This window comes from Trematomus bernacchii, unplaced genomic scaffold (assembly GCF_902827165.1).
Source record: "Trematomus bernacchii unplaced genomic scaffold, fTreBer1.1, whole genome shotgun sequence".
Classification (NCBI taxonomy): Eukaryota; Metazoa; Chordata; class Actinopteri; order Perciformes; family Nototheniidae; genus Trematomus; species Trematomus bernacchii.
The window spans coordinates 22,638-50,314 of record NW_022987746.1 but is presented as its reverse complement, the minus strand read 5'-3'; the positions used below and the strand labels follow the sequence as shown (position 1 = coordinate 50,314).

Sequence of the window (27,677 nt, the reverse complement as noted above, 5' to 3'; positions counted from 1 at the left end):
AGAATACTCTTGTTTCATTGCAGAGAGAAGAAGAAACCACAAGACTTTCTTAAATAAATTACATCCTTAACCTGTTAAGCCCCGAGCCTGTTTTTCATGTTTCAGGCTCGAAAATGACATGCCCAAAACAAATGACTACAACTTAACTTCTAAAAGGGTTATATGAATAATTTCTTTTATCAAAGCAAGGTTACATCTGTGAGTTGGATGTAGAAGTGTCAGAATCAATATAAATGTTTTTTATTTTAAAGAAAATTCAGATTTTACATAGTAAAAAACTGTAAATTATAGTGTCCGTCCAAAAATTATTTTTTACAGATAGTGAAAACTACCCTTGGATGATGGGTTAGTAGACTAAAAGCTTTAGGAATCCAAAGTACAACATATAATAAGTACCCTGTATCAAGATTGATGCAAAACAAGTGACATTTGACCTCTTTAGAGAGGTTTAGCAAAAACCACCCCACCTCTGAGGTGATTTGGGTGAAAATGTTTTTTTTTCCATATCTCTGGCCCCCCTTGCTCGATTTTGATGGTTGACACTTCTTTCTGACCATTAGAGCCAATAGAATCGAAGGGGGAGGCCCACATACACACACGTTGTGAAGAGAAAAGGTGGGGGCTGCGCGCATGTAAATGTGCAGCAGAGTGAAGCGATCTCTAGCTCTGGCATTTGGAAACGAAAAAGCAGTTTTATTGCTGATGGATTATCAGAAATAATTTCAAAGAGGACACAGATACATAGGATGAACCTATGGATTAACTGCAGCATCGTTTTTTTATCGTTTTAATGCCATTGAAGACCAGTTTTGACCAAGGTAAGCCATGTTAGCGTTTCTAGCTACTTAGCTCCACATGTTATGATGTACGCTTTCGTTTATAGCGTTGCAAATGTTTATCACTGAGTGTTGAGGTTTTCTACACAGATTCTGTGTCTCCAGGACACCAAAAACAAGTGGTTGGCTGTGCATCTAGGATAAGTAATAAGGGAGTTATTGTGAGTTTAAGTGCCGTTTTAGGTTACATTTTTTCGCTCGTGGCTAATTGTGTGTTAGCATTGTGGATTTTTTTTTGAGAAAAAAAATTAAAAAGATCAGTTAGCTGAGTTTCTTCCCGTTACATGGATATAAAACATTCATAGTTTTATTAAATTTTAAGATTCCTTAGACGTTGTTTCCTGCAAATGACGCGTTTATCCGCCCGGTACCGGGCGGATGGTGCGTAACAGGTTAATAATAAATATTGTGAGTCAAGTCGTTGGTTTATTTATTATGTAGCTGTGAAATAAGCGGGAGAATGTGCAGCGAGCTGAGCTCATGTTATCACTGCACATTCTCCCCTTTATAATACCATCAACGTATGAATGTAAATGTGAGTGGGCGTCAGGACGGAGGTCACCTCAGTGGAAGGGTCTGGCTTTGGTTAGGGCAGAGGAAGAGGAGACACCGGAGGGATTCAAACAGCTCAAAGGTGAACAACATGATAAGTGTCTCTGTTCTGAAGTGTCTCTGTTCTGAAGTGTCTCTGTTCTGAAGTGTCTCTGTTCTGAAGTGTCTCTGTTCTGAAGTGTCTCTGTTCTGAAGTGTCTCTGTTCAGAAGTGTCTCTGTTCTGAAGTGTCTGTCTCTGTTCTGAAGTGTCTCTGTTCTGAAGTGTCTCCGTTCTGAAGTGTCTCTGTTCTGAAGTGTCTCTGTTCTGAAGTGTCTGTCTCTGTTCTGAAGTGTCTCTGTTCTGAAGTGTCTCTGCTACACTTCTTCTTGTAAAGTCAGATTGTGTTTCTGTTCTTTATTTAATTAGCAAACACATCATCATCACATTGCTTTACTTAAAGGGGACCTATCATGCAAAATGCACTTTTGTACGTCTTTTATACATGAATATGTGTCCCCGGTGTTCCAGGGAACTCACCAAGTGTCAGAAAACACAACCCTCTCTATTTTCCTCCATACCCAAATCTCTAAAAAAGGGGCTGCAACGGATCTGATAAAAACTGATCCAGATTTGAACACTGTCCTGACGTCAGGACGGTGGCGCTACGGCTATTGGGCCAACTCCACCAATCAGGAGGAGACAGCCACGGCCATTGCCGTTCGAAAGCGCTGGAGACGCTGTAGTACATATGCCAGGCCTCTAGATGGTGCTGTTCTCACTGAATCTGCCCTTACAAACACAGAGCTAAAAATTGTCAAATTGAGCAAAATGAGGCATGGCTAAAATGCATGATCTGTTTGGTATTTTGCACAAAAAAAAGTATAAATATGCCTTATATAGGTATGGTCCTACACTATGTTATTCAAATATAGCATGATAGGTCCACTTTAAGGTGAAAGTTATAAGGAGGTTTTCTCATGCACTGGTCAATTTAGATCGATCAGATGCACCGTTACGTGGAGAGTGTAAAACGTGTCTGACTGATAAAGGTTTTTTATTTGTCGGCTCCGAGACTTCCTGCCTGACTGCCTTCACTACTGACCTGAATTCAGAGTGTGATGCCTCTGCTGCACAGCGAGGAGAAACTGGAACATCACATTAGCATTTTAGTTATTTAGGGAGAAAGGAAAAAAACAGTCCTCATCCAGAGAGACCTTAGAGGAGGAACCCAGATGCCCCCCATCACACATGCACTGCAAAGATAAAACAATTCCCCTAAGAGAATCCCCGGGAGGATCGCTTAGTTGTTCAGACCTGACATAAAAAAAAAGATTTCACCTGAGGTCCAAGTGTGTGAACAGCTGCTCATTGAGCGGGGGATTAAACGCGGGCGAGTTGCCGTGTTGATGACGCAAAACTGAAGGGAAAAAACATCCGACTGTCAGGAAGAAAAAGGATCATCGACACCAAGATAACAAACTGGACGAGACTCAGCAAGCAGGTTTCACTCCAGCTGAATGAGTGCAGCGGTAAGAGAACACAACAACCAATCAAAAAGACGCTAACTACAGCGTGATGCTGATTTCTAAACTCAAATAATGATGCCTATAAATCCAACTAATGTAATGTCAGACAGACTATGGTTTACACACATGCACGTCTTATCAGAACATGAAGTTCTAATTGTGATTCAATAACGTCAGGAGGACAATCTGACACAGCTCCACCCAGATGTCTTTAGTGGAAACCTTGCAGCGTGCACATTTGAGTCTTTGCTCAACAAAGTGTGCATTTGCTAGGGAATCCACTTTAGGACATTTCCGGCGAGAACGTCTGTATCAGGTCTGAGTCTCCTGGTTCTATCCCCCAGGTCTGAGTCTGCTGGTTCTACCCCCCAGGTCTGAGTCTCCTGGTTCTACCCCCCAGGTCTGAGTCTCCTGGTTCTATCCCCCAGGTCTGAGTCTCCTGGTTCTATCCCCCAGGTCTGAGTCTCCTGGTTCTACCCCCCAGGTCTGAGGCTGCGTTTCACTTCGGTTAAATGGATTCCTTGCGTCCCTCACTTGCGTCGTTTCCCTGCGTTTAGTCCCTCCCACCAGGGAAGCATGGAGAGACGCAAGGAAACCACGAGAAGCAGGGAAATGAGTTTTAAGAGCAATGGGACGTCCTTTCCTCCGGAGGGTCACGTGAAGCGACGTCTGTTTGTGATGACGCTGCACAGCTGATCGTCTGACAGCAGCCAGCTCTGTCCCCGTTATTTTCACAAACACCCCCGCCTCTGTTAGTACACATTTACTGACACAAACATTTGTATCATCTGTTGTAGACCCAAATAAATAAAATCAAATAAGAACTCATTCTCAAAAAAGATAAACGCCATTCTTAAAATGTATAAACGAACAATAGTTGGATTAATATTGATTAGAGTGCACAATAGAAATAAAATAATTCAGAGAAGAAAAGAGAGATATGTTATCTATCAAAACCCAGTTAGATTAACATTCATTGGATTGCACACTTTGTTTGTTTGTGTGGATATGTAGCACATTAACATGTTAAATAGCACTTAATGACTGACTGAATGGAAATGACAATAAATGAACATGTAAAACGGAAAAAGCGATCATGAAAATGTTTCCAATAAATGAATAAAATAATTTTTGACCACTTTGTTGTTCAGATATATCACATATTTGTAACTGAATGATGCATTCATTGAAACAGAACACGGTATGAACTGAGGAGTGAGTCCCGTGAGTTTCATGTGTTTTCTTCACTCCGCTGGGAAACTGCTCTCATGTCAAGAAGCATCAGATCATTGCATGCGCTGCATCGTCCAATCAGTGAGCGATACACAGTAAGGGGGCGGGGCGAGTGTCTGAGGATTTCATCGAAGGATGGTCTGGTGGTTCCTCGATTATAGCTCCTCCATTATCGCTCCTCGCTCCTCGCTCCTCGCTCCTCCGGCAAAAATAAGGCCATTGGGACGCTACTCAAGATGGCGCAGACAAATCAACTTCCGGTGAGACCGAGACCGAGGAGCGAGGAAATGAAAAATAAGAGAAGTGAAACGCAGCCTGAGTCTCCTGGTTCTACCCCCCAGGTCTGAGTCTCCTGGTTCTACCCCCCAGGTCTGAGTCTCCTGGTTCTACCCCCCAGGTCTGAGTCTCCTGGTTCTACCCCCCAGGTCTGAGTCTCCTGGTTCTACCCCTCAGGTCTGAGTCTCCTGGTTCTACCCCTCAGGTCTGAGTCTCCTGGTTCTACCCCCCAGGTCTGAGTCTCCTGGTTCTACCCCCCAGGTGTGAGTCTCCTGGTTCTACCACCACAGGTGTGAGTATCCTGGTTCTATCCCCCAGGTGTGAGTCTCCTGGTTCTGCCCCCCAGGTGTGATTCTCCTGGTTCTACCCCCCAGCTCTGAGTCTGCTGGTTCTACCCCCCATGTCTGAGTCTCCTGGTTCTACCCCCCATGTCTGAGTCTCCTGGTTCTACCCCACAGGTCTGAGTCTCCTGGTTCTACCCCCCAGGTCTGAGTCTCCTGGTTCTACCCCCCAGGTGTGAGTCTCCTGGTTCTACCCCCCAGGTGTGAGTGTCCTGGTTCTACCACCACAGGTGTGAGTCTCCTGGTTCTACCCCCCAGGTCTGAGTCTCCTGGTTCTACCCCCCAGGTCTGAGTCTCCTGGTTCAACCCCCCAGCTGTGAGTCTCCTGGTTCTACCCCAAAGGTCTGAGTCTCCTGGTTCTACCCCCCAGCTGTGAGTCTCCTGGTTCTACCCCTGAGGTCTCCTGGTTCTACAACCACAGGTCGTCCTCCACGCTGCTCTGGCTGCTCGCCCTCTCCTCCCCGTGCAGCCTCATCATCTCCAGGACGCTGCGGGCGTAGGCGTCCCTCAGGTTCACGCCTACCCCCCCCACAGAGCCCCGCTCCAGCATCTTCAGCATCTCTGCGTGCTGCATGGCCGCCTCCTTCACCTGCAAGCTGAAGTAACGTGCGGAGAAGCGCTCGTTGATGACGGCGATGGGCAGCGCCAGGATCAGGATCCCGGACAGGATGCAGATGAAGGCCAGCAGCTTCCCCACGGCCGTGTCCGGGCGCACGTCTCCGTATCCCACCGTGGTCATGGAGGTGGTCGCCCACCACCAGGCGGCCGGCACGCTGGTGAAGGTGGTGGCGGGAACGTCGTGCTCCAGAGCGAAGATCACCGCGGAGAAGATGGAGATGCCCACAGCGAGGAAGAGGAGCAGGATGCCCACCTCCTCGTAGCACTGAGCGATGGTCAAACCCAGAGACTTCAGGCCTGGGCAGAAAGGAGGAACATTTTAAGAACATATCTCGAGTACTTATTCGTCAAGAGGGCGTCTAGATGCAACCGTCAGTAGACTGATGCACTTCTGGACATGGGTATTAACAAAGCTGTTTTTTGGTGCCTTCAAATCAGAATCAGGATCCCTTTCTTACTCCCACAGAGGGGACGTTTGCATTCCTACAGCAAAGTAAAGAGGCAGAATATGAAGTAAGAGGCGTGCATTCAATATACGAGATGTAAATTACACAAGCTATATCATTTACAGAAGCACCAATCCAGGTGGACGAGGAACTTTGTTCTAGGTGCTTTATACAAATATATTTTGTCTCTGCCCCTTGCGGTGGTGGATGATTCTTTTCTAGACCTCAATATTTCTTCAAGTGAAAATGCAGAATAACCCAAATGTATTCTGTCAGACTACTCTCTATTTCAAGGTAACTCTATTTCAAGGTAACTCTATTTCAAGGTAACTCTATTTCATCCAAGGATACGTTTGTTTTTGGCGTATCACAAATACGTTTCTAATCAGTCCACTGGTGGATAGGATGGGTTGATGAAAACAGATTTTGAACCCAACAGACTGCAGCCAACGTTCAGTGAGTAAATGTCCCATCTGTATTTATTTAAAGGGGACCTATCATGCAAAATGCACTTTTGTACGTCTTTTCTACATGAATGTGTGTCCCCGGTGTTCCAGGGAACTCACCAAGTGTCAGAAAACACAACCCTCTCTATTTTCCTCCATACCCAAATCTCTAAAAAAGGGGCTGCAACGGATCTGATAAAAACTGATCCAGATTTGAACACTGTCCTGACGTCAGGACGGAGGAGCTGACCTATCAGGGGAATGAGAGGTTGCCGTGGCATGGTAACAGCATGGTAACACAACGCTCGTAACTCGGCCCCCTCCTTTGCAGGGGGGCGTGGTCAGCTGCAGCGCATGCAAAGACAGGGTGGAGGAGAGCACATAGAGCGAAATGAGGCATGGCTAAAATGCATGATCTGTTTGGTATTTTGAAAAAGAAAACGTATAAATATACCTTATATAGGTATGGCCCTACAATATATTATTCAAATATAGCATGATGGGTCCACTTTAACAACAGATTCATTTAAAGCCAAACCACACTCTTTACTAAGCCAAACCAGCAGTTGTGTTCCTTTTCTCACTAACTGCAACCATTATCCAGGAGACAATGTGTCAATCAAAGCTGCAGTTAAGCTGTTTGGGATCAGTTTTTGAGACGGCTGCATCTTATTACCTGTGGAGTGCCGTCCCAGCTTCAACATACGGAGCGACCTGAAGAGTCGGAGGACCTGCACCACGCGGCCCACGCTCACCAGCTCCGCAGACTCTCCGTGAAGCCGCTCCACCGCCAGCGTCACGTAGAACGGCAGGACGGCCAGCAGGTCGATGACGTTGAAAACACTTCGACTGAAGCCAGCCTTATCCCTCACGCAGAGAAAGCGCAGTGCCAGCTCCACCGTGAACCAAACCATGCACACGTGCTCCAGGACAACGGAGAGCAGTGGTGCATCGAAGCCAACGTCACTCTCATCGAAGCCCTCCTCGAAGTCTACCGAGATGAGCACCATGTTGATGACTGACAGCACCACGAAGGAGAACGAGAGCAGACCAAAGGTTCGAGCAGCGCGGGAAGACTTGGGTTTCTCCAGCAGGTCCCACAGGCGGCGACGCAAAGCCGGGAATGCTGCACCCACAAAGTCCTCATCGTGGTCCTCGGGCTCAAACTCTCTCTGAATGTCGAGGGTCTCCTTCTGCTCCTTGCGGCGATGGTAGCGCTCGCGGCAGCACGCGCCGATGCGATGCTCGTCGATGCCCCAGTACTGGATCTCCTGCAGGAAGGAGATCTCACACAGCTCCTCCCTCACGTGCAGGTGACCCGTCCGGTAGAAGTTCATCACATACCTGTCGGCAGAGGCATCACAAGGTTTACTGCCAGTACGGTTTTTAATGAAGCAGGTCCCTCCTAGAGGAACTAAGAGGTTCCTTCAGCCCAACGTTGTCTGCATTTCCACCTAAAGATGTGTTCACCTGCTACATGCCGTTACATTGCAAAGTGTTTCCAAACAGGCCTTATTTCGATAAATTGTGCGCATATTCGAAATTGGGATACACGCAGGATAACAGAAAAAAACTTCTGGTCTGATTTACATTTAACTTGGTGGAAGCAGCGGCGAAGGAACCCATTCAATCTGGGAAGGATCCAAAACCCCGCGTGGATACACACGTTTAGTTTTAACTGGGTAAATTAGCATGCGTCTAGTCAGAACAAGTTCTCTGAAACAGATGTGTTTTTTAAACGCTCTGAGAAAAAAATACTACTCATCTTCTTTCGAGCGTCCATGATGTTTCCATCTTACGACTGAAAGCTCATGAACAAACAGAAAAGGGAAAAACGATCCCAACTTGGGAATTGGGACCGTCTGAGACGCCCATGAATGCACCACTGCCTCTCTACCAGTGCCTTTCTAGTATGGACATTAGACACTGTAATATCCACCCTATGCACATACATGCAAAATATACGGACAATATTTTGTTCATTTTAATACTGAACACCCTGCAGGATTCTGTTTCTTTATAGTGGGAATATTCTTCACATTGAAGGTAGCAGTGTTGTTATGACCACAGGTCAACATGCACGCCTCAGGTGAGAGACTGAGGCGCCACCTACTGGAAGGTCTGTGAGTTTCGATCAAAGAAGAACTCATTTTCCAGGAAGTCTGCGTCGTCACAGAGCTCCAGCGCCGACTCTCGGCTGCATCGGGCCAGTTTCCCCAGCCGGGTCTCCGGGTGCGACGCCAGCAGATCCTGCGACAGCACGTGGCGACTTCCCCCGACGTTTACGACGAAGAACTCCAGGAAGTCTGCGGTGGAGGAAGGCGGCGTCTCGGTGAAGAAAACACTGGAGTCCAGAGACACCGAGGAGGAGCTGGTGCTGTACACCTCCTCCCCCGACACACAGCTGGAGGGGAGGATCATGGAGGAGGAGGGGGCAGCTGGTGGACAAGGGGAGAATAAGAACCAAAGTATTTTTCAAACTACAATCATGCAAGCAACTTCAAAAAGTCCAGGGGACCTTAAAGCTGTACACCGTAAAAACTGAGACGTTGACTTTAATTAAATGTATTAAGTCAACAGATTTCAGATAACGGTATTAGGTTAGTTGAAAGCAATTATATGAAGTTGAAACTAATATTTAAACTTAAAGTGGACCTATCATGCTATATTTGAATAATATAGTGTAGGACCATACCTATATAAGGCATATTTATACTTTTTTTTTTTCAAAATACCAAACAGATCATGCATTTTAGCCATGCCTCATTTTGCTCAATTTGCACTTTTTTAGCTCTGTTTTAGCAAGGGCAGATTCTGTGAGAACAGCACCACCTACAGGCCTGGCATATGTACTACAGCGTCTCCAGCGCTTTCGAACGGCAATGGCCGTGGCTGTCTCCTCCTGATTGGTGGAGTTGGCCCAATAGCCGTAGCGCCACCGTCCTGACGTCAGGACAGTGTTCAAATCTGGATCAGTTTTTATCAGATCCGTTGCAGCCCCTTTTTTAGAGATTTGGGTATGGAGGAAAATAGAGAGGGTTGTGTTTTCTGACACTTGGTGAGTTCCCTGGAACACCGGGGACACATATTCATGTAGAAAAGACGTACAAAAGTGCATTTTGCATGATAGGTCCCCTTTAATATGATTGCTCTAATGATCACAGTCAGTTTAACAGGGCTTTGTACTTACATTACAAAAAGTGTTTCAGAGAATGTTTTTATTTTAATGAAGGTAACATTCCAGCATTGTCTACCATTCTTTCCAGTTTCAAGACACATTTGTACCGTATATTCCTCACATCTTTTTAACTCATTTGACCTGGATTAAGGATGTTAGTGATGGGACGTCTGGATCTGAAGTTATCAGAGAAACAAGCTGAGCTAACGTTAGCGTCAGCCCAACGGCGTCCAGAGAGAAACGTGGAATTTGAACATCAAACTGCTCTTTACTGAGTAGAGGAAGAACACAATATGATCATAATGACAGACTGTAGTGTTTTGATTGAGAGCCCCTAGTTGCATAAAATGACACATTGTGCCTTAAAATGGAGTTTGGAAAAATGATGAATTGTTGGCATACACCTCCAGATGTTTTCATGCTGATACAAAAGTGTCCCAACAGACCCTAATAATCCCCCACTCATTATCACCATTACATCTCTGCCTTCAACACATGTAATGGCATGCTTTTATATAGTTTAACTTTAATATATATTCACAGATGTTGGTTATCACAGCTACAAGTTTTCCAATTTCATTCTTTATATTCCCTTTTGTAAACATGTTAATGTTACATTAAGATGAGTGTTAGTGAATAGTAGTAATAGGATATTAGTACTGCTTTAGCTGGTGTAAGAGATCAGCGCACATTGTGAAGGAGCTCCAGAGTGTCCTCACTTCACCTTGAATCCGTCAATGAAGGACAAAAAGAGACAAATCCCCGTCACGAGAAGCAGCCTCTGCTAGTGTCCTACTTCCTGCAGATCTCTGACGGTTTTAAATATTCAGCTGCTTATCATATAAATATATCTAAAGCTCTTATTCCTGTGATCATGTATTCCCTTTAGCAGGATGCTGCTCTGTCTAACAGGGTCCTCTCTCATTCTTACAAATCTACATTTCAAGAAAACATCCAGGAGTTTATGTCACTAACTGTGTCTGTTTGTGTCGTCAAATGTCCCCTGAATTCACCAGAAGTTGGCATTACATAAAGCCTCATTAGCATCTATACAGAACTTGTGATAAAACGTAGTTGTGTTATTGTCAGTAATGAGGAGGGGAAGCAGAAACCTCTTCACACCAAACTGTCCACGCTCATCCCTCTCTATATTCTGAAGGTTTTTACACAGAGGCTGGCTTTAACATGTTTGAGGTAATAGTTGAAAGTATAATGTGCATTGAAGCAGAAGTGGAAGAAGTACTCAGATCTGGTACTTGAGTAAAAGTAGAAGTACTCAGATCTGGTACTTGAGTAAAAGTAGAAGTACTCAGATCTTGTACTTGAGTAAAAGTAGAAGTACTCAGATCGTGTACTTGAGTAAAAGTAGAAGTACCAGAGTGTAGGAATACTCTGTTACAGTAAAAGTCCTGCATTCAAAATGTTCCTCAAGTAAAAGTAGAAAAGTATTCTCATCAAAATATAGTGAAAGTAGCGACAGTGAAAGTAATCATTGTGCAGATTGGTCCATTTCAGAATAATATATATGATATGTTTTATAATGATTGATCATTAAAGTGTTCTCAAAGCTGGTAAAGGTGCAGCTAGTTTGAATGACTTTGTATACTGCAGGGTAGCTTGTGAATTTACTCCAGGTGGAACTAAAGTCTGATTTAACACTTGGTTATATTTCACATCATTCATCCAGATCTGTAAAGTAACTACAGGTATTCAATACATGTAGTGGAGTACAAGTACACCATGCACCTCTGAACTGTAGAGGAGTAGAAGTACACAGTAGCATAACATTGAAATATTCAAGTAAAGTACAAGTACCTCAGAATTGTTCTTAATTACTTGAGTAAATGTACTTAGTTACTTTCCAGCACTGCATTGAAGGTATATTGCCCGTGAGTGTAAACGGTCACTGAGGTAAGGGGGTCTTCATTAACAGGGAGAGATGTTACACAGCTGTGAACCTGCAGGAGCATCTTACCGTGGTCGGGCCGGAGAGGATCTCTGTCTCAGCTTTACTCCACATTCTCACACGGGAAAACCCACGACACACTCCGGGTACGATCAGAGGACGATCACAGGACCAGAGGATAACGGGAGGAATGCTCACACAAGCAGACAGACGGAGGAAGAGGAAGCAGCTCCCTGAGCCTCCCTCTGCTCTCTGATGCTCTCTCAATGTGGAGCGGGTTTCAAACAGAGAGGGAGGAGGAAGAGGAGGAGGAAGAGGGTAAAACAGAAGGGGAGGAGGATGAGATGTAGGAGTTGGAAGAGTAGGAAGAGGAAGAGGAGGAGGAAGAGTAGGAGAGGATGAGGAGGAGGGAGTAGTGGAGATGTAGGAGTTGGAAGAGTAGGATGAGGAGGAGGGAGTAGTGGAGATGTAGAAGGAGGAAGAGTAGGAGAGGAAGAGGAGGAGGAAGAGTAGGAGAGGAAAGGAGGTATTTGTGTTTCCTGTCACATCAGAAGAGCCAGGCATCCTGTGTGTACTGCAGCCTGTCTCTGAGCCTCATGTGTGTCTGTATGGCTTTCTGAAACGGCACGACGGCTTCCCACTTCTAGCTTCTAGACATGGTGTGTGTGAGATGTCCCTTCCTCCTTTTACCCACCGCATTTTATCCAAACTGGATTTATAAAAAACGTGTCAGAGCTATTACAGAGGAGTGTGTGCTATCAGCTCTGGCACACGCTCTGTTTTAAAGCTTCAACAGGACGCCTGCAGGACTCTGTGCACCGGTAACCTGCAGAGAGAGTCAGAGGAAACTCAGGTCAGACATCTGCAGAAACTTTAACGGAGCGCAGAGTGATGAGAGTGAGGCAACAAACACACTAACACAATGTTAGTCTGTAACTCCCTTACAGATCTTTAATGGCTTTCCTACCCTACTATATGAATGTATATTTATATACAGATCTTTCCTGTGCAACATGGCGTCCTCCTAAAGAGAGAGCAGCCTGCAGTGAGTTGCCTTATGAAGGAGAACAGAGAAGCCATGAAAACTCTTTCCTGTTGTTCAAAATTCCAGAAAAGACAGACGACTTCTAAGTTTAACTATTTATTACGAGAGAGCAAAAGATATATATCACTTGGCCAAGGACTCCGTCACGTCCTAGAAAACACAGGCAGCAAAGCTATAATCTGTCAGTCTATTTCCGGTCAAGAACCTCGTGCAACAATACATTTTATTACACAGGACGTTGCCGTACATTCATGATTGGTCAAGACTAGCTGAAGAGATACCATGGTTTAGACTTGGTTCTCTTTGGTTGGTGCACAGACTCAGATAGGGTCTCTTGGCAACACGATTCTCCAATCAGCATTCGGCCGGCCTGTGGAAGTCCCTCCCTACTCTGGCACCATCATACTAATTTGTTTTCTCTAACGTTTCTTCAGATATAGCGGGAAACCATAATGTTGCTTCCTAGCTCTGCGGGGGAGCGCGGCTCCCATACAGACTCAAGGCCGGTGCGATGTGCTGTTCTGACTACCTCTCTGTTCTCTCAGTCTCCACCTTGATACTTTCATTATTGCAAGCTAAACACTTTCTCATGTAACTTTTCCCTTCGTTCCTGTCCTCCTCATCAAAACTTGGGGGGGGTGATTGGGTCTATTTATTCCTAAGTCACAGCACATAAATGAGCACAATAAGCAAATAATGTAATAATAAGAATCAGTCTTGTAATGTTATATAAAAATAGACTCCACACTGTACGAGGCGTCTCCACATCAGCATCTGAAGCATGTCCACTGCAGAGCCTCTGCTGACCCAGGGTCAGTTCTTCCTCTGCACACAGACCCCGTCAGTAACCTGAGTCCACTCTCTGCAGCTACACATGCATTTCATTTTAAAGTCATCACAACACATCTTAAAGGTTACGACAATATCTGATCACATCTCATAAAGACTTCATGCTCCTAAACCTTATTACCACAGTTTCACTGATACCAGCAGAGCTCCTTTTACAAGTGTTATAAATCAAAGGAAACATTTGATTGGACATTAATCAACCCGCGATGAAAAACACAAAGAAGTTCAAGAGTGTACAAATATTTTCACCATCTTCTTCTTGGCCTTTATCTGATCTTTATCTGATTGTTAGCGTTTCCAAGAGAACCTTAGTGCTTTGATTACAGGCAGAACAGAATCCCATCCACACGCAGGATTATGAGGCTGTGGCTCAGTGGGTTAGTGTGCTGGTCTTCAGATCAGGAGAGCACTGGTTCAATCCCCACTGCAGTCAGCATGTCGATTGTCCGCAGTATGGAGTATGTATGCAAGTGGCTTTGGATAAAAGTGAATGTGTAGAAGTGTAGTGTAATCTGCCTGAGGACACTTGTTGAGATGGGCACTTGTTGAGATGGGCACTTGTTGAGATGGGCACTTGTTGAGATGGGCACTTGTTGAGATGGGCACTTGTTGAGATGGGCACGGAGAAGGGTTCCTGCACGGTGGATCAGAGTCTCAGGTTCTCTGTTGTCCAGTGATGCGTTCGCTGCTCTCTGTTTGGAAAAGGCCACCTTTCTTTGGAACATTTCCCAATGTTTCCTGGACCTGGAAGATAAAACGGAATGGGGGGAAAGGTCACGGACCGGATTGTTCTGAGGGGTTGAGACTAGAAAAGGTTGAGAACCACTGCTGTACACCATCTTACAAAAGATGTCTTGAAAAGCATGACATTAAATAAAGATGATTATACAATTACTTTAAAAAAAAAGTATAAGGAGCAGGTTATAGGATTACCTCTATGAAGATTCAGATGTGTGTTCAGGTGAGAAGGAAACTGGAGCTATGATAGACACAAAGTTAGATATTTTAGCTAGCTTATAGTCTAGTTGCCAGTTTTTACCCCTTTCACACCAAGGCTTTTCCCGTTCAAGCTCCGTGCTAGAGCTTTTCTGGTTCGGAACCGGTTCTTCGGTTTAGCTCCCGCTCTTTTCACACCGCCCAGAGTCCGACTGGTGCTGCGTCATTGCGTCATCGTTTGCGTCATGACGTAACCGTTTGCGTCATGACGTAACCGTTTGCGTCATGACGTAACCGTTTGCGTGCCTGCTTCATAAAGCCAAACCGCGCGGAACCCCCTCACATCGACAACAACAACAATGACCGATTGTATTGAAGCGCTACTCGTTTTGGTTTTGCTGTCGAAACGAAATGGAAGAAATGGGACGACTTTACTACCAACTTTACAGTCGCTACATTCAAAAGTTCTTTACTATCATCATCATCAACTTCAACGACGATTCCGTAGGAGAAAGAAGGTAAATATACGTCCTATTCGATGGCGTTAGAGCTAGCTGTTGTTAGCCTCTGCATGCGCCAAACTCAAAATACCCAGCTTTGCAGCATTAATTACTATGGTATAACATTAAAACTGATGCCCCTGCTCCTAACCCCGCCTCTGACGTAAGCGTGACGTATGCGGTGCTTGCTTTCTAGACCAACAACATTTTGGTGCTTGAAACGAACCGGATTCCGGAGCTTAGAGGCGGCTCCGCTGCGAACAGGAAAAACCGGTGCTTTTCAAGCTCCAGCTCCGAACCGGCCCCGGAACCGCGTTGGTGTGAAAGGGGCATAAGTGAACCCTGAAATGTTGAGTACCCTAAAGTTGTATGATATGAATGTATAGTACCAGTTCCCAACACAGAAACGGCCAGATGCTAACTTGCATATGTTTGGCAATTTGCACAATTAGCATAATGTTCACTAATAATTAGCATATGTAGACAATAGCTAATCCTTGCGAATCCATTTCTGAAATGTCTGGGCTCCAAAATGGCCCTTCTGAGTCCCCTAAAACTTTTAAATCGACCCAAAATTCATCCAAATCTGCACTCAGTACAAATATGGCCACTTTCTGGTTAAAACTGCCAAAACCACTCAAAAATTGTAAAAATTGGCCAAGCCATTTTTTTACTATTATCTGCATATGCTAATTAATGCTAATTAACTCAACTTATGCTAACTGTGCAAATGCTCCAACATATGCAGGTTAGCATCCGGCAGTTTCTATGAGCTGGAGACCCTACTATACATTACTATCATAAAACTTTGGGGTACTAGACATTTCAGGGTTCACTACAGGACTCTGTGTTCATAAATAATATCATAAACTACAATTCCAGAGCATAACGTCATGGTAAGATCAAATCATATATTCAATCCTGTCAGTTCATTGTTGATTTCCAACGGGTTATTAACCTGTTAACAGAGTTGGGTGTAACGCGTTACAAAGTAACGCGTTACTGTAATAATATTACTTTTGTCGGTAACGGAGTAGTGTAACGCGTTACTTTTATAATTCAGTAATCACACTACAGTTACTAACATTGCCCCGACACGCGTTACTTCGTTACTTTTATAAAATCAGTCATAATCACACTGACAGACAAGAGGGGTTTCCGCCGCAGGTTTATATGTACGTAATCTGTGCGACTTGCGCGTCCACATCTCCGCGTGCAGTGCTGCATAAACATGGCTGAGTCAGCGATAACTTTTGAGGGGTGGAGGTATGCCCATTATTTTGAGTTCGTCCGAAGAATAGACAGGAATGTGACGGTGAGGTGCAAACTGTGTCCAGGCCAGAAGCTGTTATCCACTGCTGCAAACACCACGTCAAACCTCAACAAACACCTGCAAAGAACACATGCTAAAGTGAAGCTAATAGCTAAGGACCCCCGAACCCAGAGTGAGGATGTTGTGAGTGCGCCGCCGCCGACTCCGAAGCGGCACAAATTAGAATTTGGAGGACCGGTAACCAAAGCAGAGATGGACAGGCTTGTAGCATCCTTCATAGTAGAGGTAATGTTGCCCATTTGCACAGTGGAATCACCATCTTTCAGAGATATACTGCGCAAAATACAGATAGCAGGAGACAGAGGACAGCCATGGTCAGAGCTATCTGGATCAGTCTTATGCGACAATGGAAACTGAACTAAAGAGAACATTTGAAACTTTAGCAGTCTGCGTGATCTGCCTGTAGGGAGGGGCGGGCCGGCCCTGCGAGTAAAGTAACGAGTAAAGTAACGAGTTACTTTATGTAGAGAGTAACGAAGTAGTGTAATATATTACTTTTTTTTTAGTAACGACCCCATCTCTGCCTGTTAACCTGTTAAACCCTGAGCCTGTTTTTCAGGTCTCAGGCTCGAAAATGCCATTCCCAGAACAAATGACCACCTTCTAAAAGGGTTAAATTAATCTTTTTTCTCAAAGCAATGATAAACCTGTGAGTTGGATGTAGAAAAGTCAGAATCAATATAGATGTTTTTTATTTTAAAGTAAATTCAGATTGAACAAAGTAAAAAAATGTAAATTATAGAGTCCGTCCAAAAAAGAAACATTACTTATAGTGAAAACTACCCTTGAATGATGGGATAGTAGACTAAAAGCTTTAGGAATCCAAACTATAACATATAATAAGTACCCTGTATCAAGATTGATGCAAAACAAGTGACATTTGACCTTTTTAGAGAGATTTAAAAAAAAAAAAAAACACTTCTAGGGTCATTTGGGTGGATTTTCCATATCTCTGGAACACATTGGTCGATTTTGATGATTGGCATCTCTTTTTAACCGTTAGAGCCAATGGAATCGAGAGGAAGTCCCTAAATCCATCTAAACATTACTCATTGGTGAATAGAGTGATGCGTAGCCAGAATGCCCAAAACAGGAAGCTGTCATACACTCTAGTAGCTATCATAGCAGCTATATATGAAAACTCAGTTTTTGCCATAAATATGATGGATTATCAGAAATCATTTCAAAGTGACACAGACACGTTGGATTAACCTTCAGTAGTGTTTTTATCGTTTTAATGCCATTGAAGACAACTTTTGATCAGACAACGACAAAGGTAAGACGTATTGCCGTGTTGGCTACCTAAAGCCACGTGTTGCGATGTCTGTTTTTGTTTGTAATGTCGCGAGTTCTGATCATGTAGTGATGCTATAGATACCTATCGATTCTGTGTACTCTCACGATGCTAATCGATGGGTTGGATGTGCAGTTACGATAAGTAATAAGGGTGTTATACCGTGAGTTCTGTGCTAACGGCGTTAGCATTTTTTCGCTCAGGGCTAATTCAGAGGCTCAGCGTTAGCCTTGTGTATTTTTTTGCTAAAAATAAAAAAAATCATCAGTTAGCTGAGTTTCTTCCCGTTACATGGATATGAAACATTCATAGTTTATTAAATCTTAAGAAGCCCTCAGACACTGTTGCTTGCAGATGTTGTGGTTTCGGACCCGCAGAAGGGTCCGTGGGGCTTAACAGGTTCAGGTTAACAGGTTAACATGTGACGTAGTGCTGAGCGGCCCTGTAACACGGTCACAGCAGTGCCAGCCAATCACAGCACAGTATTTCCAGTCAATCACAGTAACAGCCAATCACAGCACATTAACACCAGCCTATAACTGCACATCACAGCAGGTGAACTGATATGTAATGAAATATATTCCTTCATTTTTAAGAATGTATTTTTCTCTTCTATATTTATGTTTCTTCTCTTTGCAGCAAAACACCAAATCAAATTCCTCCCATGTGCAAAAACTTAATTGGTAATAAACTGGATCCTAAATCTGATAAGAGTTGGTCAAGTAGATTCTGCAGAAATATGGTAACAGATCTTTCTTCTTCAGAAAAGCTTTACGCTACTGAGTCTTTTCATTTCATATTGAGATAGGAAGTTCCTCATCAGCTGCAGCCATCTTGATAATTTTCCAAAATACAGTGCATTCACACTCCTCTATACGTCTCAAACACGCCCCGTATCAAACAAACAAAAAACCTGCGCTCACCTGATGGAGAGAAGAAGTGAAAGAGAAAAAAACAACAATAATAATTAAACTTGAACAAAGAGAAACATTAGCAGCCAAAGTGATTGAAAAGAGCTGTAACAAGATGGAGTAAAAATATATTGTTGTTGTTCTAAAGACCTTTTAAGATCAGTACAATATCTTGATGAATGGAGGATATGGTTTCAGTACTCACAGGTCTTCTGGATCTTGGCTCTGATCGTCTCATAATATCTGATCCTGTAGGGATGAACACAACCCAACAGTTTTAGATCCAGTTTAAAATAAGTGTTTGTTCTTTGAGTCAGCTTCAGAGTCCTGATCTCATGCTTTACATCCCATCATATCTTCTCTGCAAACACTACGACTGACTGCCACAGCTCTCAGCTGCATTACAGGAAGTAACCAGTCATTAGAAACTAAAAACATGACAGGAAACAAAACAGACTACCTTTTCCACTCTTCTGTAAAATCCTATATGTCTGTTAGAAAGTTGCTCACTAACTAAATGTGGCTTTGCATTTTCAGCTTTCAATATATAGTTGATGGAAGAATGAGAGAGCCTGCAGTCAGTGGTAACATCACTGATCTGTTGTGATTCCTCAGTGAGAGAAACACCTCCCTGTGTTTCATACAATACTGCTGAACCAGCACAGACCCCTTACTGACCAGAGAGTCTCCAGTCTGCAGTCTGGACTCTCCAGAAGATCTCTCAGCAGCTTCACTCCTGAATCCTGCAGCTCGTTCTCACTCAGGTCCAGATCTCTCAGATGGATGTTGGACTTCAGAGCTGAGGCCAGAGCAGAACAGCTGATCTCTGACAAACTGCAGCCCCTCAGACTGAATAAAGAAAACATGATGTAAATTTAGAAAACAATGTTCCTGTTTGAAATAACTCCAGGTTTAATAATCTGTTCAGAGATTAAGAAGGTTTTAATGTCAGCAATGATTTAGAAACAAATCCCTGATAATCTGGAACTCTCTGCAGCAGTTTCTCTCAGATCTTTAATAACTCCTTCATCTCCCTCACAGCTCATCAGTACTGACAGCATCTCCACTGACTCATGGAGCACAGAGTGAGTCTGTGGAAGCTCAAACTCTCTCCGTCACACATTTACCTTCTCTGATCTTTGTTATTCTGCTAAATATTCAGGAAAAACAGACAAAATATAAAGAAATTATGAAGTGCAGTCAGTGAACTGACCTGAGAGCCTCCAGTCTGCAGTTTGGACTCTTTAGTCCAGAACTCAGCAGCTCCACTCCTGAATCCTGCAGCTCGTTCCAACTCAGGTCCAGATCTCTCAGATGGGAGGGCTCAGACTTCAGAGCTGAGGCCACGACTTCCCATTCAGTCTCTGAGAGTCTACAGATAGAAAGTCTATAATAACACATATATCACAACACGTGTTAGTATAAAACAGAGTAAACATTACTGAATTTGATGGAACAACTTTTAACACATCATGTCAGTTTAATTTAATAATAGATCTTATTTTAAACTCTTAAGCATTGTGGTAAAAACAGATCTGATTTAATGTTGAAGAAACTGCAATGATATATTAATAACTGAATTTACTGATAACTGTAAATACTGCTGTATGGTGTGATCACATGCTGCTGTGAGAAAACCTCTAAAGTCCTGCATTTGTTTAACAAGTCAAAAATAATGTGAAGAGAAGAAAAAACTTTAAAATGTCACAATATTATAAATAAATAGAATAACTAGGAGGATAATTTCAATTTGTTCTCAAAGTATTTAAGACAGCGGAAATGTTATAGTGTTTATTGGAATAATGAAACTTCTGATCCACATTCATTTATAAAGTTAGTCACATCTGGACTTACTTGGCCTTTCTGCAGTTCCTCACAGCTGGAATCAGTCTCCGTCGTCCCTCCCATGATGTGTTGTACTTGTTCAGGTCCAACTCATCCAGAACCTCCTCTGACATCTGCAGCATGTAGGCCAGAGCAGAGCAGTGGATCACAGAGAGTTCCTCTGATCTGTTCTCTGACTTCAGGAACTCTGTGATCTCCTGATGTACTGAGAGGTCCTTCATCTCTGTCAGACAGTGGAAGATGTTGATGCTCCTGTCAGGAGAGATTTCATCACTGTTCATCTTCTTCAGGTTGCTGATGGCTCTCTGGATGGTTTCTGGTCTGTTGTCTGTGTGACCCAGCAGGCCTCCTAAGAGTCTCTGGTTGGACTCCAGAGAGAGGCCGTGGAGAAAGCGGACAAACAGGTCCAGGTGGCCATTTTTACTTTGGAGCGATTTTTTCATGGCTCCCTTTAGGAAGACAGGCAGGGATGGGTAATCCTGATCTCTGCTAAACCTGTTGCTATAGTCTCCCTGCAGGAAGTCCTTCAGTACCACTGTGTCTCTGTTGGTGTAACAGTGGAACATGTAGACTGCAGCCAGAAACTCCTGAATGCTCAGATGAACAAAGCAGTAGACTGTTTTCTCAAAGATCACTCTCTCTCTTTGAAGATCTGTGTACAAACTCCTGAGTGCACCAAGGCCTCGGTGACACCAAGACCACAGCGCTGCAGGTCTTCTTGGTAGAACATGATGTCTCCTTTCTCCAGATGTTCAAACGCCAGCCTCCCCAGCTTCAGAAGAACCTTCCTGTCAGCCTTCGTCAGCTGCTGTGGACTCGTTTCATGTCCCTCTTCATACTTCTGCTTCTTCCTCTTGGTCTGAACCAGCAGGAAGTGTGAGTACATGTCAGTGAGGGTCTTGGGCAGCTCTCCTCTCTGGTCTGTAGTCAACATGTGGTCCAGAACTGCAGCAGTGATCCAGCAGAAGACTGGGATCAGACACATGATGTGGAGGCTCCTGGAGCTCTTGATGTGAGAGATGATTCTGCTGGACAGGTCTTCATCACTCGATCTCCTCCTGAAGTACTCCTCCTTCTGGGCGTCAGTGAAGCCTCGTACTTCTGTTACCCTGTCCACACACTCAGGAGGGATCCGATTGGCCGCTGCAGGTCTGGAAGTTATCCAGATGAGAGCCGAGGGAAGCAGCTTCCCCCTGATGAGGTTTGTCAGCAGCACGTTGACTGAGGACTGCTGAGAGACATCAGACACAACCTCATTGTTTCTGAAGTCCAGAGAAAGTCTGCTTTCATCCAGGCCGTCAAAGATGAAGAGCACTTTGCAGACAGCCAGCTGCTCTGCTGTGACCTTCTGTAAGGTTGGATGGAAAACATGGAGCAGCCTGAGAAGACTGTACTGCTCACCTTTGATCAGGTTCAGCTCCCTGAAGGAGAGCGGGATCACCAGACTGACATCTTGGTTTCCCAAACCCTCGGCCCAGTCCAGAGTGAACTTCTGCACTGAGAAGGTTTTTCCAACTCCAGCGACTCCGTTGGTCAGGACCGCTCTGATGTGAGTCTGTTGGTCAGGTGAGGCTTTAAAGATGTCCTGGCACTTGATTGGAGTTTCATGGAGGGACTTCTTCTTGGAAGCTGTCTCCAGCTGCCTCACCTCATGTTGGGTATTAACCTCTTCACTCTGGCCTTGTGTGATGTAGAGCTCAGTGAAGATCCTGTTGAGGAGGGTTTCACTTTCATCGGTTCCTTCAGTCACACGTTCACATCCTTCAGTCACACGTTCACATCTCCTCCTCAGACTGAGCCTATGTTCATCTAAAACCTCCTCCAGACCACTATCTGCTGGAAGAGAAGGAAACATGAGAGAATCAGGACAATGATTTTTGAGAACTTGATGATAACGATAAACCAAAATAAATAAATAAAGGGTTCGAAATGAATGTCTTTGCTGGAACAAATTAACCAGGAACAATCCTGATTTCAGACTTACCTCGTACAGAGCTGGTCTGACTGGCTGTCTGCAGGCCAGCTCTGGTTCTGGATCGTTTTCCACACTGAGGACAGGAGGGGTCTCCTGATGGAGGTCTCTGCTCCCAGTATGAGGTGATGCACTCTCTGCAGAACCAGTGTCCACAGCTGGTAGAGACTGGATCTTTCAGGACGTCCTGACACAGAGCACAGCTGGACAGCTGCTCCTCCACAGGAACAGGACTCTTCCTCCTCCCTCTGTGGAGATGAACACATCCTTTATTACACTTTGCATTAGTGGAGCTGATTCTCACCAAAGGTACAACAAGGTGGCAAATTCTCCAAAATAACTCCATCCAGTCATCAGAACAGCAGCTATTATATTGTTAGCACCACAGACAGTCTCTGGTTTATACAGGAACATGAATAACTCTGATTTAATACGAGGTGCTGTAGAGCTCTGGGTGCTGATGTTCCCTCTTCTGATTTATCTCAGCAGGTCAGTGACCACAGGAGCAGGATCTCAACACTGACAGGTTTTTGTCACAAACTTGACCCTCAAGTTATAATTCTCAAGTTTTGTGAATACACAGGGGATATGTATTTCTCATCTTCATTTCATTCATGTTGCCAGGTACAAATGTGTGTCTTTGAATTGACATTTTATCGCACCGTACAGAAATCTGTTATATCTGCTAATGCTAAACACAACCAGCTCACCAGGTTATCACTATTACTAATAAACATCTTTAAAATACATCTAAAAAGATGCTTAGGTAGTCAACACATTTTTTTACGAAAATATATATAATATATATCAATCAATATATATATATCATTAAAGAACAATTCAGATTATCAGATGATATCAAACTGAATCCTCTTCAGGTCAGGTTACAGTAGAAACAGAGTCTTACTTTGTGTCTGAGGGTCCAGGTTCATTACTGAAGTCTGGAGGTTCCCCTATAGACCGGTCCCTCTTCAGAGACAGACAGCTGGGGGCTGGAGACCCTGCTCTCTGTCTGTGGAAACAACACATGTTTTACACACATCATTAGTTCTTGCAAAGAGCAGATTTTTACTTCTGTCTGTTTACCCGATTCCAGATAGTTTGACTTGTTTTGAACTTTCAGTCCTGCTGTTACAATTCATTTGAGAGTGAAACGTTTTACATGTTTGTATTTTATTAGCTTGATTTAACACAAAGTCTAACATGTAGAGTGTGAGGATGATTTCACCAGTAGATCATTTACTAACGCTGATGATGCCAAGGAGCAAGAGTTCAATTTAACGTTGCTGCTCTACTAAGATCATTTACTGCGATCATTAAAAAAAAGTTATATTATCAGATGATATAAAAACTGAATCCTCTTCAGGTCAGGTTACAGTAGAAACAGAGTCTTACTTTGTGTCTGAGGGTCCAGGTTCATCACTGAAGTCTGGAGGGTCCTCTCTAGACCGGTCCCTCTTCAGAGACAGACAGCTGGAGAATGGAGACTTGTCCTCTTCTTCATCTTTTAAATCACTCATCTTCTCCAGTGTGAGAGATAAACCAGTAACACTGCAGACACACACACACACACACACACACACACACACACACACACACACACACACACACACACACACACACACACACACACACACACACACACACACACACACACACACACACACACACACACACACACACACACACACACACACACACACACACACACACACACACACACACACATACATTATAATAACACAATTACATTATGTCAATCCAAACCATCATAATGACAAACTTTGGTTTAAATTCTACAAATCCGTCAGACTTCAGACAGGCCGCGCTGGGCTGTCACTATGATGGCTCAGAAACCAGGAAATTAAAAAAGGTCACAACATTGGGGGATATCACCTTGGACTCCAGGAACTATATTTTTGGTGATTACCTATTTTATATACATACAATTCAACAGAGTAAATTATTAATGTCAGAAAAACCCAGCAGACTCTGGAGTTAACACTCACCCTGTTTTCCTCCTGCTCTGTCCAGGTGTAAAATGGAGTCTGGCACTCTGACTTCATAGTTGGACTTTAACACCCTCACCTGTCTGCAGCTCCTCCCTTTGTTTGATAACGAGCCTTATCATCAATCATCAATGTTGTGAATGACTGTGCCGAGCGTGGCGTCAAACTCACCTCAGACTTTGTGGCAGCAGCCAGGAGCACCTGCAGAATGTGCATGACCGCTCTAAACAGCCAAATCTGCGCCACTGCAAGCGCAAGCTGGACCAGGACTCAATTTCAATGTTGTTCTTTTTGTTTTTAGATAAATAAATGTTGTTCTATTAAAAATAGATGTTGTTCTCAAAAACAATTTCTTGCCTTTTTAGAAATTGCCTAGTAAAACACCCAAAACGGCACATTTTCATATTTTTCACATGCTGTGTTCCACCTCTAAATCTCAATGAATTTTCCCAAAACTTTGCAAAGGTTATTTCAATAAGATAATATGTTTGTTACCTTGTCCTGTGAAAACCACATTTTGCTAGAGTCATCCTTTCATATCTTTGATGATGCATTTTCCTAGTAGAAGTATAAAGGTGATGGACTTAAGTAAAGTAGAAGTACCTTACACATGTTAAAAGCATTACTAAGTACTATCTACTGTCAAACTTTTATATTTTCATATTGAATATACCTTGAATTAAGATTTGTCAACATTTTCTTCAGAGTCTTCTTATATAACTTTAATTTAAAAACAGCAACAGAATGCATGTTTAATTATTTATAGGCCTTTCAAAGAAAATAATATATTTGGATGTTACCCTGTTGTAGACAACATTTTGATTAGCAACTGTAATTTACATATTTTCAGTAACTGATAACAAATAAATCACATCATTATTTCCAACACTTGACATTAAGTACATGTGTGCTTTATCTTAAGTAGCCTAGAAATAAAATCACATAAAACTTAACTGTAGATTCACCAGCTAGCCATCAAGTTAGCTAGCATTAATTAACATGGCTAGCTAGCTCGAATTAGCCAACATATATAGCAAGCTTTCTGGGAAATACATTTAAAATATTAGCCTGATGGAAAAAATACAAGGCTTAACATTTCTAGATAATACATTTGGTAAAATAAATTATTTAGTCAAACTTCCGCAAGAGGACAATATTTAAATATAATTAGACTTCAACAAAACTGTCTCACATCCTCACCATTATGTTTCTGTGTGTTGGTTTATCTTCCGGCACATGATGCACTCATATTCAAATATGTTTTCAGTGTAAATTTAGTTTGTCTTCAGCCGAGTCTCTCCTCCATCTTCGCTCTTCTTAACAGAACAGCCTGTTTTAAAGATGGCGGCGGGATAACGGCTAACAGCTAACGGCTAACCGTTAAACTCCAACGAAGAAACACTGACGGCTACGAGGATTCAAATATGATTAAAAAGCTTAAAAAACACTTTGGGGATCTGGAGAAATATGAAAGTCCGGTCTCAGTAACAATATAAGTGTAACATATTATCAAAGTAGCCTGACACAGTAAAGAGGCTGCTCATGAACTTTAGCTGAACTCAATAACCGTTAACTGACCAACGGTTAAACTTTGACCCGAATCAAAGATTAATATTAATATTAACAATTAACACATTAACAAAAGATAATAGACACATATCTCAGAACATATCAATAATTACTCTGAATGTCAATGTAATTACTTTCTCTCTCTTAAATCGACTTTATATTAACATTTATAGATGTATCTCTCACTCACCGGAGGACTCCCAGCCAGGTCTGACGTGTTGCCATGGTGACAGGCTTTTATAGCTGCTCCGTTACTAAGGAGACTATGGCTAACCTAGGATTACATAAATTAAATAACGGCAAAAATATTAAAACAACCCATTATGTACATCTGGCACCTCTCATATTGTTGGGTGGTTAGTTGTGCAGTCTTCCTTCCTAATCCTTTTTTCTTGAAAGAAAATCATAAGCAACAGAGTGAAGAGATTCAAGGTTTCAGACAGTTTGAAAATAAATACATGTGATGGTAATTGGCAAATGGACTGCACTTGTATAACTCTTTACGACCCCTCAAAGCTCTTTACATACATTCACCCATTCACACTGGAATCATGCAGAGCAGCACCCCTTGCTCCAGACAGACACACAGGGAGCAACTCAGGGTTCAGTATCTTGCCAGTGGCGACTGGTCATTAGGGGCAGCCCCACCTAGTGTCAGCGATTCGTCTGTACATTGCTGTTTTAGTCTGTGTTCTTCTAATTAGTGTCTACAGCAGGGGTGGGGAATCTTTTTCCTCTCAAGGGCCATTTCAATTTTTTCAACATCCTCCGAGGGCCGTACAAATTATTGACCTCTGCTTAAAAAAACTAAATCACAGCCCATTCATTTGGCCTTTCTTTCATGCTGTGCAAAGAAAAAGCAACCTCTTAATCCAGATAGACTCGCGCATGCATGCACGTGCACGGGGTGGCATGACCACCACAACAGAAAGATATGGACACAAGATGTGTGCAAATGTATTTAGTTTCCGTTCCATGTGAGCATGATTTAAATGGGGGTGGACCTAACATCCTCTTAATTTTTTGCATGTGTTTATAAATGACCTCGAGGGCCGTATCAAATGGTCTCCCGGGCCGGAGGTTCCCCACCCCTGGTCTACAGTGTGCCTATTGAGCCATGTTAAGCGACGGGGGTCAAGTCCCGATCAAGCCCCTCTCTCTGCTGTCTAAGTGAATGGGAACTGTAAAAACTACACTGCGCATGCTCAGAGTCTTTTTCCATTCAATGTGTGCGGCAAAAAAAATAATCGCCATAGGGGCAGTGTGCTGATATACCTACCAAACGTCATCTCACATAATTCAGAGCTGATTGGCTGTAAGTACGTGTGCCGCGAAAAGTGTGTGAAGAGGAGACGAGAGCTGCAGTGACGCGTCCTAAAACCCGTCTAGAAAGAGATTTCTCCATAGGATTTTAGAAAATAGCTCGAAATACGATCTGTGGGAAACGTACCTGTTAGATAAATGCACGTTTTGTTCAGCCGGATAATATCCACATGTCTACCCGACTTTTATAATTTTCAAATCATAAATGTATCGATTGGATTTATGATTCGACTTTTGAAACCGCAAGAAGATAAGGAGGACTTTTACAAAAAAGTAATAGAGATTTTTGTCCAGAAGGATAGGTAAATGGACTTCATCTTCAAGTCAAGGTAAGACCACCATTTTTATTGAAAATGGGATCTTACTAAGAGAGAACAATCCAATATTTAAATGATAAAATGAAAAATGTTGGGTATCCTTTTGTTGAACTGTCTGTTTAAAAGTAATCGAAGCATCAGACAAAAAAAGCTTTTGAAAATATAATATTTTAGTTTAGGTCAAAATATAATATTTGTAAACCTGAAGAGTCAGTGCCAGTGCCTCACCAGCCATGAACCTCACTGCACGTCACTGCAGAAGCTTATATATAAACATCTACGTTTTTTGTGCCCCACCACTTTTGTACATATAAAAACTTAGCAGTGGCGAGCCGTCAGGGCCCTCTAGGCCCTCTGTGAGGGCCTAAGATATTCCAAAAAATAATATTTAAAAACATTAAAAAAAAATATATTTTTTTAAAATATATATTTTTT

At 43.1% G+C, this 27,677-nt stretch overlaps 1 protein-coding gene and 2 long non-coding RNA genes across 3 annotated transcripts; all 3 read right to left on the bottom strand.

Moving 5' to 3' along the window:
* Positions 1–5,154: 5,154 nt before the first annotated feature.
* On the bottom strand, positions 5,155–11,532 carry kcnv1 (potassium voltage-gated channel modifier subfamily V member 1). Its single transcript, XM_034148129.1, has 4 exons — positions 11,409–11,532; positions 8,369–8,693; positions 6,932–7,599; positions 5,155–5,660 (listed from the first exon to the last, which is right to left on the bottom strand). Exons 2-4 carry the CDS (start codon positions 8,674–8,676, stop codon positions 5,155–5,157), a joined length of 1,482 nt encoding a protein of 493 aa, XP_034004020.1. The 5' UTR covers positions 8,677–8,693; positions 11,409–11,532.
* Positions 11,533–12,504: 972 nt separating this feature from the next.
* Positions 12,505–18,949, bottom strand: LOC117496454. Its single transcript, XR_004557287.1, has 4 exons — positions 18,886–18,949; positions 18,413–18,456; positions 14,167–14,212; positions 12,505–13,977 (listed from the first exon to the last, which is right to left on the bottom strand). It is a non-coding gene; the product is annotated as an uncharacterized LOC117496454 (long non-coding RNA).
* Positions 18,950–22,931: 3,982 nt separating this feature from the next.
* On the bottom strand, positions 22,932–24,058 carry LOC117496433. Its single transcript, XR_004557284.1, has 3 exons — positions 24,034–24,058; positions 23,420–23,575; positions 22,932–23,036 (listed from the first exon to the last, which is right to left on the bottom strand). It is a non-coding gene; the product is annotated as an uncharacterized LOC117496433 (long non-coding RNA).
* Between the last annotated feature and the right edge of the window lie 3,619 nt (positions 24,059–27,677).

What these genes read in the sequence shown, in the direction of transcription:
- kcnv1 (XM_034148129.1), bottom strand. Translation starts at nt 8,676, where the DNA reads ATGATCCTCCCCTCCAGCTGTGTGTCGGGGGAGGAGGTGTACAGCACC. An exon ending in CGAAACTCACAGACCTTCCA is followed by an intron (nt 7,600 to 8,368) that starts GTAGGTGGCGCC and finishes CTCTGCCGACAG; the next exon opens with GTATGTGATGAACTTCTACC. An exon ending in GCTGGGACGGCACTCCACAG is followed by an intron (nt 5,661 to 6,931) that starts GTAATAAGATGC and finishes CTTTCTGCCCAG; the next exon opens with GCCTGAAGTCTCTGGGTTTG.